This window comes from Nuphar pumila, chromosome 16 (assembly GCF_984573655.1).
Source record: "Nuphar pumila chromosome 16, dmNupPumi1.hap1.1, whole genome shotgun sequence".
Lineage (NCBI taxonomy): Eukaryota > Viridiplantae > Streptophyta > Magnoliopsida > Nymphaeales > Nymphaeaceae > Nuphar > Nuphar pumila.
The window spans coordinates 12,787,299-12,801,025 of NC_143264.1; the positions used below are offsets into that span (position 1 = coordinate 12,787,299).

General features: G+C 38.7%; 1 protein-coding gene across 3 annotated transcripts; it reads left to right on the plus strand.

Annotated features, from left to right (window-relative positions):
- The first annotated feature begins 4,654 nt into the window (after positions 1-4,654).
- On the plus strand, positions 4,655-11,701 carry LOC149812948 (amino acid transporter AVT6A-like). Of its 3 annotated transcripts, none has more exons than XM_089991907.1 (6): positions 4,655-4,901; positions 5,431-5,900; positions 6,739-6,891; positions 8,953-9,156; positions 10,471-10,936; positions 11,322-11,701. In XM_089991907.1, the coding sequence occupies exons 2-6, from the start codon at positions 5,471-5,473 to the stop codon at positions 11,461-11,463; spliced, it is 1,395 nt and encodes a 464-aa protein (XP_089848033.1). In that variant the 5' UTR covers positions 4,655-4,901; positions 5,431-5,470; the 3' UTR covers positions 11,464-11,701. The 3 variants fall into 3 exon arrangements, with proteins under 3 accessions (XP_089848033.1, XP_089848034.1, XP_089848035.1); XM_089991908.1 differs by having other exon boundaries at positions 5,451-5,900; XM_089991909.1 differs by having other exon boundaries at positions 5,462-5,900.
- The last annotated feature ends 2,026 nt before the right edge of the window (positions 11,702-13,727 follow it).

The following is a 13,727-nucleotide window of genomic DNA, read 5'->3' on the forward strand; positions in this document are numbered from 1 at the left end:
AAAAATGATAAAAATATTATTTTATCGGGTATGGTCGGGGCCTGGTTCATATTGTTCTTATTGAGTCCAGGTATGGCTTTTCTTATAATAAACTCTATTAGACCCGATACCATACCCAAAAATCTCATCCAAGTCTCGTTTCACCTGGGTCTGAACCAAACCAACCCGTTGACACCCCTATGTATAACCCAATGTTATCAGTATCGTAAGGATCAGAATTTTGATACGCTTCACCCTCAATAGGTTATTTTTTAAATAAATACCAAAAAATATTAAAAGTTAATTTTTAATTATTATTATTATTATTATATTATTTAAATAGTTTTAACATGTCGTTGACACATAATATTTTTTTTTATTTTCTGGCTGATACAGAACGATTCAGCTGAGCATCCGTCTCGGCCGATACAGCTGAAGAAGTAGCCCAACTATTCAGTGCCGATACCAATACTGACAACATTAATATAACCTGAGTGCATGGTCGTCAATTGGGAAACGTCTAACATGAGAAATAAACAAATAGGGATGTCAATGGACCGGTGAAAAATGGTGCCCCACCCTGCCTCGTTCCGTTTGGATCTAGAATGGAGGGCATGGAACAGGGATGGAGGTTAAAATCAAAACCCGTGCCGGGATGGACTTACGCTTTCCCGTGCCCCGTCTCCTTTCAGGGGAAATGGGGCCCCACCCCAACTCGGCCTGTTTGGACCGGTGATGGAGGACATGAAATGGGGATGAAAGTTAAAATCCAAACCCGTGCGGGGATGGAGGTCCGGATTTTGAGATGGGGCGGGGCGGGGTGGAGACCTTGTCCCCCTGCTGACGACCCATTTGAATAAAAAAACCAAAAACACTACGTAGCCCATTGATTCAGGCCCATGTATTTCAAGAGTGGACAATTATTCCATGCTTGGTATGCAGCTCTTTTCATTATAAAGTAATATTTCCCATACATGCATACAAATCGAAATATATGAGGGGGTCATAAAGATACTGGCCTTGCTGAGATGATGTGGTCTTGAATGTTCAAGTGGTGAGCTTGGAATCTTTCAAAATGAAAAAATGAGGTTAGGCATGCAGACTTCACGAGTCATTGTCTACAATAAAGTGCAACTAGAGAACAAGGCCAGAGCTGTATGCATAGTGCCTAATAATTCATGTGCGGGTCCTTTGTCATGCATGAGCAGTTGCTCTCTGCAGTGAGTGAATTTCTGCCTCAAACTTTGAATGATCGGCATGCAAAGGTAGAGGAATATTGCATGACAATTTATCATTTCTTAGATTCCTTAAAATTAGGGATGGCAGTGGACCGGGGCGGGGGCAGGGGACAAGGTCTCCACCCCCGCCTGTTTCAAAATCTGAACCTTCATCCCCGCCTCCATCCCCGCACGGGGATGGATTTTAACCTCCACCCCCGCCTCCATCCCCGTTCCATGTTCTCCATCCCCGGTCAAAACGGAGGTGGGGTGGGGGTGGGCCCCATTTTCCCTCGGTCTATAGTCATTCCTTAAAGGATTGGGGACGGGATGGGGCGGGGCAGGGATTGAGACGGGGATGGGGCAGGGCGGGGGAAAGCGTAAGTCCATCTCTGCCTCCATCCCTGCATGGGGATATATTTTAACCTTCATCCCGGCCTCCATCCTTGTTTCATGCCCTTCATCCCCTGTCCAAACCGGGTGAGGTGGGGCCCGGTTGTCCCCTGGTCCACTGCCATCCTTAGAATTGGTCAAGCTGGTTAGCTTTTTACATGACACTAGACAGCTTGTAGTGAAAAACTTTGTCATGCTCCTCAACTTGCTGAATATTGCCGAACACTTTATTAGCTAGTCAGATCTGGTACTGCCTTTCTTCATCTAAATCTGAGTCCAACTCCAAATCTAGTTAGCCATCAGATTGTTCAGATTTGGTGTGGACTACATCCAGCCCGAATGTGACCTGTTAACATCCAATCGGCCCCAATTAGTCGAGTCTAGTAAAGGAGATTGCTTTCAGATTCATAATTAGATCCAAATTCTGTTTAGGGTTTGCAGCTGAATCTGATGAATATCTGCATCTAAATGCATGTAATTAGTTGGATTTGTTACTATCTTATCCCCGCTGATTAGTTGGATCAGCTATGAACTACATTTGACCTGAATGAATTGTCAATCACATTGCACAAATGCAATGTCCTGCTGCACCTCTACCTGCTGTTAGATGGAGGGTGATCAGGTGCAGCGACACATTGCATTTGTACAATGTGATCGCATCTGATATGTTGAAGGAGTGTGACACATGTTTTTTACATAAATATAAATTCTTAATATCCGCTGATCTAACTTCGTGGTAAGTTGGCGGGGGTTGAAGGAGGATCATACTCTTGCCCCTAAAGTGATTTTTTGAATGATACTTTTATAGTTTTACCCTAGACTCTTTGTATGATCAAACCACAACTCTAGTAGACTTCTCCCTTGTACCAAGAATAAGAAGACTCAGTGCGGCCATGGACATTGGAAATTTTGAAATACATAATATCTTTGGTGGGTGTGATTGTTTTGCTTCTTTTCTCTTTTCTCTTTTCTCTTTTCTCTTTTTTCTTTTCTCTTTTCTCTTTTCTCTTTTCTCTTTTGTTTACATAGGTCAGGAATGACGCATCCATAGTTAAACCCACAATGCTAAAACAAAACCGGTGTCACATCTTGTGTTGACTTTTTATGCTTGTAAAACATCGATTAGCTCTTTAGGCAATGCGGCGACCAATGTGATTAGGACATAATTATTGTAAGGCAAAAAGAGACGCAACATCGGTTGCTCGTTGGTGAGTCCTCACCTATGCTAAATCCAAGCATTAGACCTTAAGCAATTGAAAGATTACAACAAATTTGTGGTGGAGGATGGTTTGATGATGTCCGCTCTTTAAAAATTTGCTGAGCTCAATACTTTGTAGTTATATATATATATATATATAAAGATTTCTTTGCAAAGTTAATGTGTTTTGTGGTTTTCTTCATTTTAGTTGTGGTTTGCATAACAAAGACCAATTACTTCAAAGACCAATCTCAATAGGACATAATTGAAATTTTGAATGAAATGAGATCATCATATAAGGCATGCTAAGAAATGAGAAAAAACTTCACAAGAAAAAAAAAATTACACATGAGAAGTTTCATAGAAGAGCTTTTTTCAATGAAAATTTTCCCCTTGTTTGTGTGACATGTAAGTTGTTTTGATCAAATCTAACCTTGTTGATGGATTCAACATAGTCGATTTAATAAAAAACTACCCTTGAATCACACCTTTAAAAATATGATTTTTTTAAATCACTAAAAATCCTACATGCAAGTTAGATTTTGGCTATTTAAATGTCGACCTTTAATAAAACTTAGAGGGCTTACCCCTCGACCCCAAGAAGTCGGCGCCCATGGGATTTGAACTTAAACTGCCCGTCAAACGGTCAAGGCCTCATCCCACTAAGCCAAACCCTTGGGTCTAGAGCATCATGCACCTTGCTCTGACCTGATAGACACTCTTTCTTTCTTTTGTTCATTTATCAAGTACTTTTATTTTTTATTTTACTGATCTCTGCTGGAGCTGAATAATCTATGAACGGTATCCGAATCTGAACCAACATTGCCTAAGATTTTGGATCTGGATCAGGCTGAACCAAATACTAAACCAGTACAATTTTGTCTCCTTGTAAATACATGGCTTCAAAAGCATATAATGTCACAGACAGCCTTGATGGGACCTACAGTGGGACCCATAAGGCAGGCAAGTGTGGGACCCGATGTCACTGTCCCCCCATTTTGTACTCTCTTCCATGATAGATTCCCCGCTTCTGCTTGTGAAGCCAAAAGAGTCACAACATTGGGTGTAATTTTTGAAAAAGATCACGCTATTCAAATAATTATTTGAATCCCATAAGGACTTGCTAAACATCTATAATAATTTTAAAAATATTGTCTGATTTTAAAATATTCATTTAAGTACCCTAAATGAGCTGATATTTTTAAAATATTGTTTTTAAGAAACCTGAAATCTTAATCTTTGTGTGATTTTTTTTTGACAAAAAATGAGATTTGTGACATTGCATTAATAAGCAAAAACAAAGTGCAAAGTAATTGTTTGCCGTCATAAGAGACCTTCGCAAAAACAAAGTTAAAAAATTACGTATTTTTTTCCTCCTTTTTTTGTTTTTTTGTTTGAGTGGACAACATGTTTGGCTTGTTTTATAGATGGTCAAGAAGGTCATTCGTCTTCCTTTCTCTTCGCCAGATTTTTAATCAATTTTCCCGAACAGGGTGAAAATTAAATAAATTTGAAAAATTTATACAAAAACTTAAATTGTCGCTTCTTTAAAAAAACGAGCCTAACTTTTGAAAATATTACAAATACACGCCTAATTTTTGAGAATTGCTTCGTTAACTAAGAGCATATTCGAAATATCTCAAACGTTTGGTAGTGTTTGAAAACATTCTAAACATTAGGGGTGTTTTTGTAAATTTTTCAAATAAAGGATTCCTATGGGTTGATTCTCCATCGTTTTAACTCTCTCTCTCTCTCATATATATATATATATATATATATATATATATATATATATATATATATATATATATATATATATATATATATATATATATATATGCTAAGGAAGAGCAACGGTAGTTTGGGGCAAAGTAGGGTTCGTAAATTAGGGCTTCTATTTTCGTGCGGTTGAGTGGCGAGTTGTGTAGTCTTAGGGATTCTTCGTTTGTTGTTTTCAGGGGTTTGGTTTGATCTCATTTGGGGGTTTTGGTTGTTTTGTGAAACGGAGGCGAGATTATTGAACAAGAGAGGGATTTTTGGGTTCGTGATTTGGACCGAAGTGATCTTCATCCCGGTTGCTGAAGGGTAGTTGCAGATTGTTGGTGCTTCTGTAGGTACGATTTTCTGCCTCTCTTTGACAGTTTTCTCCCCGTCTGGACATTTTCATTGTTCGGTTGAATTTTCGTGATTTTAGGAGAATTATTTTTTTTTCGAGTTTTTTTGGAGTCTGAGTTTGATAGTTTGCTTGATTGTGAGCTTTATATTGTTTATTATAGCTTATTGTAATTCCAATTGCAGAAATTAGACCAAATTTCTTTGAATTTTATGTCTCGCAGCTTCTTTCTTGTGAAATCGTGGTTTTGTTTGGCAAATTTTCCTTGTCGGAGTGGTTTTTTGTATCTGTTTATTGATGATCTTTCTTCAAACTATCGAATTATGAAGGTTTTGGAACTCTCGCTTTCAATTCTTACACAAATCATTCGTTTTTTGGATGTGTTGGTCTAGTAATTGTCAATGCTATGTCTAATTTATCTAAAATTTTGTTGGAAAAAGCCATACGCAGCCAATTAGCTGTAGATTGGCAAATAAAAGAGAAAAAAACGAAGATTTTTCTCAAGATTATTGATTTTTCTTTCTTTTTAGTTCTGCTTCATTGTCTTTAGATTAAGTATAGGCAAGCGGAATGGCGATTGGAAGCTTGTCCCCTACTAAGGAAAAGAAAGCAGGGAACAATAAGCGAGTGGCAGACGAGAAAGCTCCTCTGCTTCCACAAAAACAGGATGAGTGCGAAGGAGAATTGGATGGATTCAATGGAGCTTCATTTTCTGGTGCTGTATTCAATCTCTCTACCACGGTTGTTGGTGCTGGGATCATGGCTTTACCTGCGACCATGAAGGTTCTCGGGCTTGGTCCTGGAATCTTCATGATCATCTTCATGGCGTTTCTAACGGAGGCTTCAATCGAAATGCTGTTGAGGTTTAGCAAGGCTGGGAAGACTGTCTCGTATGGGGGAGTTATGGGGGATGCTTTTGGGAAGACTGGGAGAATTTTGTTGCAGATTTGTGTCATTATTAACAATGTGGGCGTGTTGATTGTGTACATGATCATCATAGGTAATCATACATAACTACCCTTCTGCTCTGTCTTCCACTTTTCCCTCTCTCCCCTACTCTTTTTGTCAATTTCGTTGATAATAACGGATTTTGGCCTCAAATTCTTTTGGTATGTTCTCTCAGTTTGTTTTTCTTTATTTGTTTGTTGGAAATTGTATCCATGTTAATATATTTTTTTCTGAATGATGCATCAATCTCTCCAGTTTCTTTGTCTAGTTATGTGTGTGCTAACACTCATTTACATCCTTCTATTCTTGGTTATGTGCTCTATTATTGACACCATTTTATGCCTCAACAAGATTTATATGCTGATAGTATATCCAGTAATTGGTACTAAGTACTAACATTTGAAGTCTTCATCTTAATTTATCCTGTTCTTGAAGTGGTTTTCTACATCATTTCCCAAATACACTTATGCTGCCAAATTGTGAAAGTGACCATCCCGTCACCTACATTAGGCTTCCTCCATCTGTCCTTTATGCTGAACTTCTTGGTCTTATTTTTAATTTTGGAGGTCTTGTATTGTGTTAATTTTGTTGATTGCTACGTCATGTTATTTTGATAAAGAGGCCATTGTGCTTCGACTGTGGGGAATTTCTTCAAATTCATCACTTTCAGGAGCTAATTTGATCCTTAATTTAGTTGGGGTTTTTTCATTAAAAAAATGCTTCTGCACTTATCAATCATAATATTACTCTTCTATAAATCCATGTCCTATTAATCATTTATTTTGTTAAAACAAATTGAATAAGAGTAGCATGGGTTCTATTCCAAATCGTTTCTTTTAGTTGTTTCAAATTGGAGTAAGATTTCATTTTTCTTTGTACTTTCTTCTCAGGAGATGTGCTTTCTGGAACATCTTCAAGCGGAGTACATCACTCTGGTGTATTGGAAGGGTGGTTTGGAGAGCATTGGTGGAATGGGCGTGCATTTGTCTTGCTTGTTACAACCCTAGCTATCTTTGCCCCACTTGGATCCTTTAAGCGTGTAGGTACGGGTCCGTTTGTGATTGTTTTAACAAGGGATGCTTTTCCTTATTTATTTGAGCTGAACTTCCATGATACTTGAATTGGTTATCTTTTTTAGTTTATGGGTTCCGTATTGCTAAAAGTGCCTGAGGCCCTGAATAGGCAGTGCATGCTTTTCAACCAGCAAAAAGACATTCCTGTGGGAGAGGTTTTACAAAGAAAAAGTTTCATCACAAACTTGTGCAGATCTCTTCATTGGAATATTTTCTCATGGGAGTGTTTTACCTTGTGAAAGTTTTCCTTAAGATGGGGATATGGTTGAAGAAAACCTTCTGTGTAAACTTGGAAACTTTTTGTCTTCCTCCACTTTTCTCAGTTTATGTGAAATAAAAATCTCATGGAGTCTTGCAAACATGATGCATGAGTCTTTCTCTTTTGTTTGCTAATCCTGTGAAACTTGAAATTTTCATGCCTTTAAACTGCTAAATTGAAATTTTCAGACTTAAAAGCATGATTAACATTTGCTACGTATATTTGCTCTTCCATTTTCTGTGCTGTGGAATAATGAATTTATTGCTAAGATCACTAATGCTATTGTTTCAATCTAGAAGACCGACCTGTGAATTAGTCAATAACATTTTTGTTGAAAGCCTGTCAAATATTTCTATTCTGGCGGCCAATTAGTTGTGAATATTGGTGACTAGTCAGCTTCACAAACCTGCATACCCTGACGTTGAATGCCATGCTTCAGGCCTACTTTTTGGGCCAAACCTAATTGACTGGAACCTAGGCCCTTTATGGCAAATAATCAAGCTGAGGGCCCTCTCTCTATTATGCTTTCTCTTGCCTGTCCTTGATAAAATATAGTTGGTCCAGGTCTAAGGAGAACTTGGACCCATTTTGGTATCTTAGCAACACAGATGGGTCTAACTTATCTCTTCATCAAGCTTGTACCTGGTATGCCTAGAGTGGTTCATATCTGTAGTTTGTATCCAATTGATGTACATGGATGAGTTCTTACGAACTTCTTTTGATCTTTTGTGAGTTAGATTCTGATTGTTCTTGTTCAAGCGAGGCTGAATTGATTCAACTGTGGTATTTGCATTTGGGTGAAACCGATTTGATCACATGGACATCCAAACCTGATTCTTGGATGCACATGGATGAGGCCTTACGAACTTCTTTTGATCTTTTGTGAGTTAGATTCTGATTGTTATTGTTCAAGCGAGGCTGAATTGATTCAACTGTTGTATTTGCATCATAGTTAGCAAACCTGGCGAGCCGACTCGGGATTCGCCCCAGTCGACCTGGATTGGACCCCAACTGAGTCACAATAACCCATTAAATAAATTCTTTTATCATGTATTTTATTATTTTAATGCATAATTCTTATATAAAGTCACTTGTTATGAAGAATCTAATAGTGTTCAATGAAAAAGTTAATAATCATGTATAATCATATGTTTTTGCGACTTATCTATTGACATGTTAGCTTGAAGTTTAGTTATTTCCATGTCTTATTCATGTGCTTGCACTATAAAATATAGTCACCGAGTCAACCCGCTGACTCGGTGACCCAGTAGGGGTCCGATCCGAGCCTGGATCCGAGCCTGAGTCACGAGTTTGCCAACTATGATTTGCATTTAGGTTTGGGTGAAACCGATTTGATCATATGGACATCCAAACCTGATTCTTGGACTTGTACTGGGTGGGTTCAGAACCTGACTTGGTCCTGCTTACTAGAGGTTTGGGTCCTAAGGCAGCATGTTGATTTCCCTACACATGCACACTTGGTCCACAGGGAGATTCTGCTATGGTCTATGGCAACTCACACTTGAACTGTAAAAATTCAGTTTGTAACTAGTGTATTTGGCCAACTTATCTGAAGCAATACTGCACTAGTTACATCACTCTAGTGTCATTTTTAACTTGTAAACTCAAGCAAAACTAATTTATTTGTTTGGTTGATTTCTAATGCCATTTTGCTTTTTTTTATTTGATAAAAAAGTGGTTACTATACCATTGGATGAATCTGTTTTCTAATGCAGCACTTTGTGATATAAGCAGTTTTTTTCTGTTTTCAGATTCTTTGAGGTACACTTCTGCATTATCAGTCGCACTTGCAGTTGTCTTCGTTGTTATAACAGCTGGCATCACTATTGTCAAATTGATAAATGGGAGCATAGCGATGCCGAGATGGATACCTCATGCTACCGACATGGCATCTGTCTCAAACCTTTTCACAGTTGTTCCCATTCTAGTTACTGCATATATCTGCCATTACAATGGTAAGTTACAAAACTATTTGCAGCATTTTGGTCAGGTGTGAATTCCTGGTTGTTGTTTTGGTTACCTTTTCAAGTCTAATAGTATTTTGGTTATTTCCTATGTCACAGGGATTCGGCCAGACAGGTGCCACACCCGCGTCGATGCGACCCTGGGTGCGGTCAACGCACCCAGGGTCATTATGGTCCATTTTTTGGATTAAAATTTTTTTTTCCCTATGAAATGGGCTGCGGAATTAAAAAAAAATTTCCTGCCCCCTTATACCCCCCCGCAAGGGGCGGCCCCCCTAGACCCCCGCCCGTTGACCGCTCAGCGGGACCTGTATATATATATCCGCACCCCCGCACCCAAGGTTTTTGAAAGTGCCTCACCCCCGCACCCGCACCCATGTGACATAAGTTATTTCTTATGTTTAAATGGTGCATATTAAATATTTCTGTGAAGGCTGTGGTATTCTACGTTGTTAAACAGTGGCACTTTTAGGTTCTCATGTGATTTGGAATCACATGTGGTTTGAAGTCACGTGCCTCCAAATCACAGGGTGGACCATGTGATTTAGAATCACACGAGATGTCAGTAAATTCATCCCAAATGTGATTCCAAATCTCATTGTGCAATTTTTTCTCGTTTGTTTGTATGAGAGAGAGAAAATGATAATCGTTCTCTCACAACCGTGAGAGCAATTTTCATTTGGGGCCAACCAAACATGCCCTTAGTCCCTAATGGTTCCATCTTTTTGGTCAGTCAAATTATTTCGCCAAAACAGAAGGGAGAAAAAAAAAGGCGAAAAGATACATAACAAGAGAAACTTGGTGCAGCATGTTTTGATGTTGCTCCACTGATGCTTTCATTCCTTGAAACTTCAAATAATTGCAGTCCACTTGCTTTTGATGTAAAACAGCTCTTTACTGGAAGTTAAATGGTTGATCCACCATGTTGCAATTTTGCAGATTAGTAGCACATTGCTCATGACAATGCATTGTGACCATTTGGAAATAATGGATTGTTAATCCCTTCAAAAGATGCCTTCTAATTATTATTGCTGTTAGATATCATTACTATTATCATTAATTGTTTAAAAAAGTTCAGGGTGGTTTAAAAAGTCCCTTTCTTGCAAAGTTTTTGTTATTCCTTGTGAATTATTCTTTAATTGTGGATAATAAAGTGTGTTTTCATTTTGTAAGTTTAATTTAGAAATTATGTTTGTCTGCTGAGTGCTCAGGCTTTTAATTGCTCATTACTTAACGATCTATTATTTTGTTGTTCATATTCCCTCCTATTGCATGTGCTGAAAGTTTTCTGTTCTGGATGTGTAGTCCATACTATAGAGAATGAGCTTGAAGACTCTTCACAAATGCAGTCCATAGTCCGCAGCTCACTCGCCCTTTGCTCGACAGTATATATTACCACCAGTTTCTTTTGTTTCCTTCTGTTTGGGGAGGCCACTCTTGATGATGTCTTAGCCAACTTTGATGCCAACCTTGGGATCCCCTACAGCTCAGTCTTGAATGATGCTGTGCGTGTTAGCTATGCTGCTCATCTGATGCTTGTCTTCCCTATCATTTTCTTTGCCCTTCGGCTGAACTTGGACGGGCTTCTTTTTCCATCTTCAAGACCCCTAGTATTGGATAACCGGAGGTTTGCTTTGATTACTGTGGCACTTATTGGATTGATCTTTCTGGGAGCAAATTTCATACCAAGCATCTGGGATGCATTCCAGTTCACGGGAGCAACTGCTGCTGTTTGTATTGGATTCATCTTCCCTGCAGCCATTGCACTAAGGTAATTCCCTTCTTGGTAGTTAGAAACTGTACTTTCTGCTCTAATTCTTTACCATGGTTTATCAAATTTCAACAGCCTCAATTAAAAACCATGTAGTCATGCAGCTTTGAAAAACAACTACTGAAACAGACTTTTGATCTCCCCATTGGTTTTCCACAGCTATATATTCATTGAGTTCTACTAAAGTAAAGGTTCTAGCGTCCTCGTGTGATGTCCGGTTTCTCACATGATTATACACCCAACTCAGCTGTGTCATTTACCGTTTTATATCAGCTTATTTCAGTCAAAATAGAAAGGATGCATGCCATTGTTCTTAACAAAAGGATGATTTCTTGATTTAGTCTTTTCTGCTCCTCATATTTCTTTCTGCTTCTTTGCTGTACAGGGACCCTCATGGGATTGCAACAAAGAGGGACATGTTCTTATCAGTCTTTATGATTGTGCTCGCTGTCTTCTCCAACATGGTGGCTATATACAGTGATGCCTACTCCATGTTCAAGAAAAGTGAAGTTTCTCAGCATGCCTAGGGTTGCAATATTTACCGGGATGGTATTTTATGTAAATACAGTTTATCTGGAATTGGCTAAACTCAAAGAAAATCATGGTTTTCAATGAAGGTTTGGCCAGTTCAACAATGAAAGATTGAGCTGGCGAGTTTTAAAATGGGACTGTTGGGTACCAAGTATCTTAGATAAATGTGATTGCAATGTTCTGTATGTAGTTTTCTTGTAAATCTGTTGTTTGGAATAAAGGGACTTTTGGACATTGTTAGGATTTGGTGCCAGGAATGACATAGTTTCGGATTCCAAGTCCTACCTTCTTCAGTATATGCAGTGCTATGATTTGGCCGTTGACATATGGATAATGAGAACCACAAGCCCTAATTCCTGGTTGTTCCTAAATCTTTTTGTGTTTGATAGTCCAACTTGGATTCAACATGAAAGCATCATGAATTGGCCTAGTTGACTAATATGGAAACAAGGCCCTGTTTCAGTACAGCTTGCTAAGTTTCATTCATGCCTTTCGAGTTTCGGTAATAAGTTTGAGAACATGGGCAACATTGCATTATTCTTGAAAATTTACCTGGCTCTCTCATTTATACTTTGAGCGATTCAACTTACAGTCAGTGACGAGTTCCAAGGATTAAATGGCAACATATGCAGTTGTGTGGACACTCAGCACTTGGTCACAAAGGAAGTTGCCTGCCAATGCTCTCCAGTACTGTGTGGCCTGAGCAGTTAGTGCATGTCACCTTGTGTTGGGACGTTGCAAGTTAGAATCCCTATGGTATAGTTGTATAACTGGTAGGGGTCTGCCTAAGCCCAGCTTTCTCTGTCGAAAAAAAAACTGTAGTTGTGAATCTCTGGTAAAGAGTTTTCAAGAAACCAAGGCACAAGGCTTTGTTAAACATAATGTCGTTTTGAAAGTAAAATGTGGGTTTAGTTAAGTTGATTTCTACAGTTTTGAGCTTCATGGGATTGGCATTATACAGAATTTGTTTCTGGCTCCATTTGGATTACAGTGTTGAAATAATTTGTTACCTTCTAAACTAGTTTGGAAATGTCAGTTTTTTTTTAATGAATTTGGAAAAAGCACATGCTCATGAGTTTGCATATGGTGACTGGTTAGCACCTTCAACGATTGAAAGCCTGTTGTGCCCACGTCCTTGCAGCTGTAGTTGTTGGAAAAATCAGTTTATTTGACACTAAGTTTTTGGAACTCATTTTCTTATTTGAATTATTGAAACCATGTACATATATAGGCTGATTTGTGTTTTCTGAGACTTAGAGAGTAAACACCCTTTTTTGGGGGATAATTCAAGGGAAAACCCCTTCACATCACCCACTGCACATTGGCAGGGCCCCGGTTAGTAAAATCCTTGAGGGCCCTGCTTATCAGTGAGTACACCCAGCTTCAACCTTGCAGCCAAGGGATGCCACCTGGGTTTTCAAACTTGTGACGTCCCATCAAGTTGGTGACATTCACAAGTCGCATCTACCATATGAGCTGAGCCTTTGTGAGAGAGTGAAAGCCCTTAGTCTCGAATTTTGACGATGCTCATGTGCTAACATTTTATAAAGCATGTTTGCAGTTTTTGTGAAAAAAATTCCAATACCTAAACTGTTTCACACCTTAGTCTAGGAAACCCTACAAATTTAGGTTAAATACACAGGGAAAAGCCATCCTGAGTGTCAAAACCATCACAAAAACCCTACCAACGGTGAAAGCCCCGTTTGCATGTCACTGATGGTTTGCTGTCCGGTCACTGAACGGCAAACCTGGTTTTGCCATCAGTTCATCTAGTTCCAATTTTGCCCCCTTTTAGTTAGGGATGACTAACCAGGTTTGCCCATTGCTTACAAACGACAAACTCAGTTGGTTGTCTTCCCTCGAATGTTGGGATATCCCTCGAATGTTGGGATAGGCGCAAGGCCTTATACCTATCCTCATCCAACCGTGTGCATTTTGAGTATGAATCTCTGAAAAAACAGCTTCTAGATAACCTTATCTTATCCATATGGATGAGCTTAGATCCATTTGGGGCAGATTCGAAAACTAAAACCTAAAACCCATATCTCATTTCAAAAGCTTATAAATAGAGGTGACCCTAGGACCTGAACCATACCTAAGCATCCCCCCTCTCTCTCTCTCTCTCTCTCTCTCTCTCTCTCTCTATATATATATATATATATATATATATATATATATATATATATATATATATATATATATATATATATATATATATATATATATATATATATATATATCCCCTACTTCAATTCGGATC

What these genes read in the sequence shown, in the direction of transcription:
- LOC149812948 (XM_089991907.1), top strand. Translation starts at nt 5,471, where the DNA reads ATGGCGATTGGAAGCTTGTCCCCTACTAAGGAAAAGAAAGCAGGGAAC. An exon ending in TGTGTACATGATCATCATAG is followed by an intron (nt 5,901 to 6,738) that starts GTAATCATACAT and finishes CTTTCTTCTCAG; the next exon opens with GAGATGTGCTTTCTGGAACA. An exon ending in ATATATCTGCCATTACAATG is followed by an intron (nt 9,157 to 10,470) that starts GTAAGTTACAAA and finishes CTGGATGTGTAG; the next exon opens with TCCATACTATAGAGAATGAG.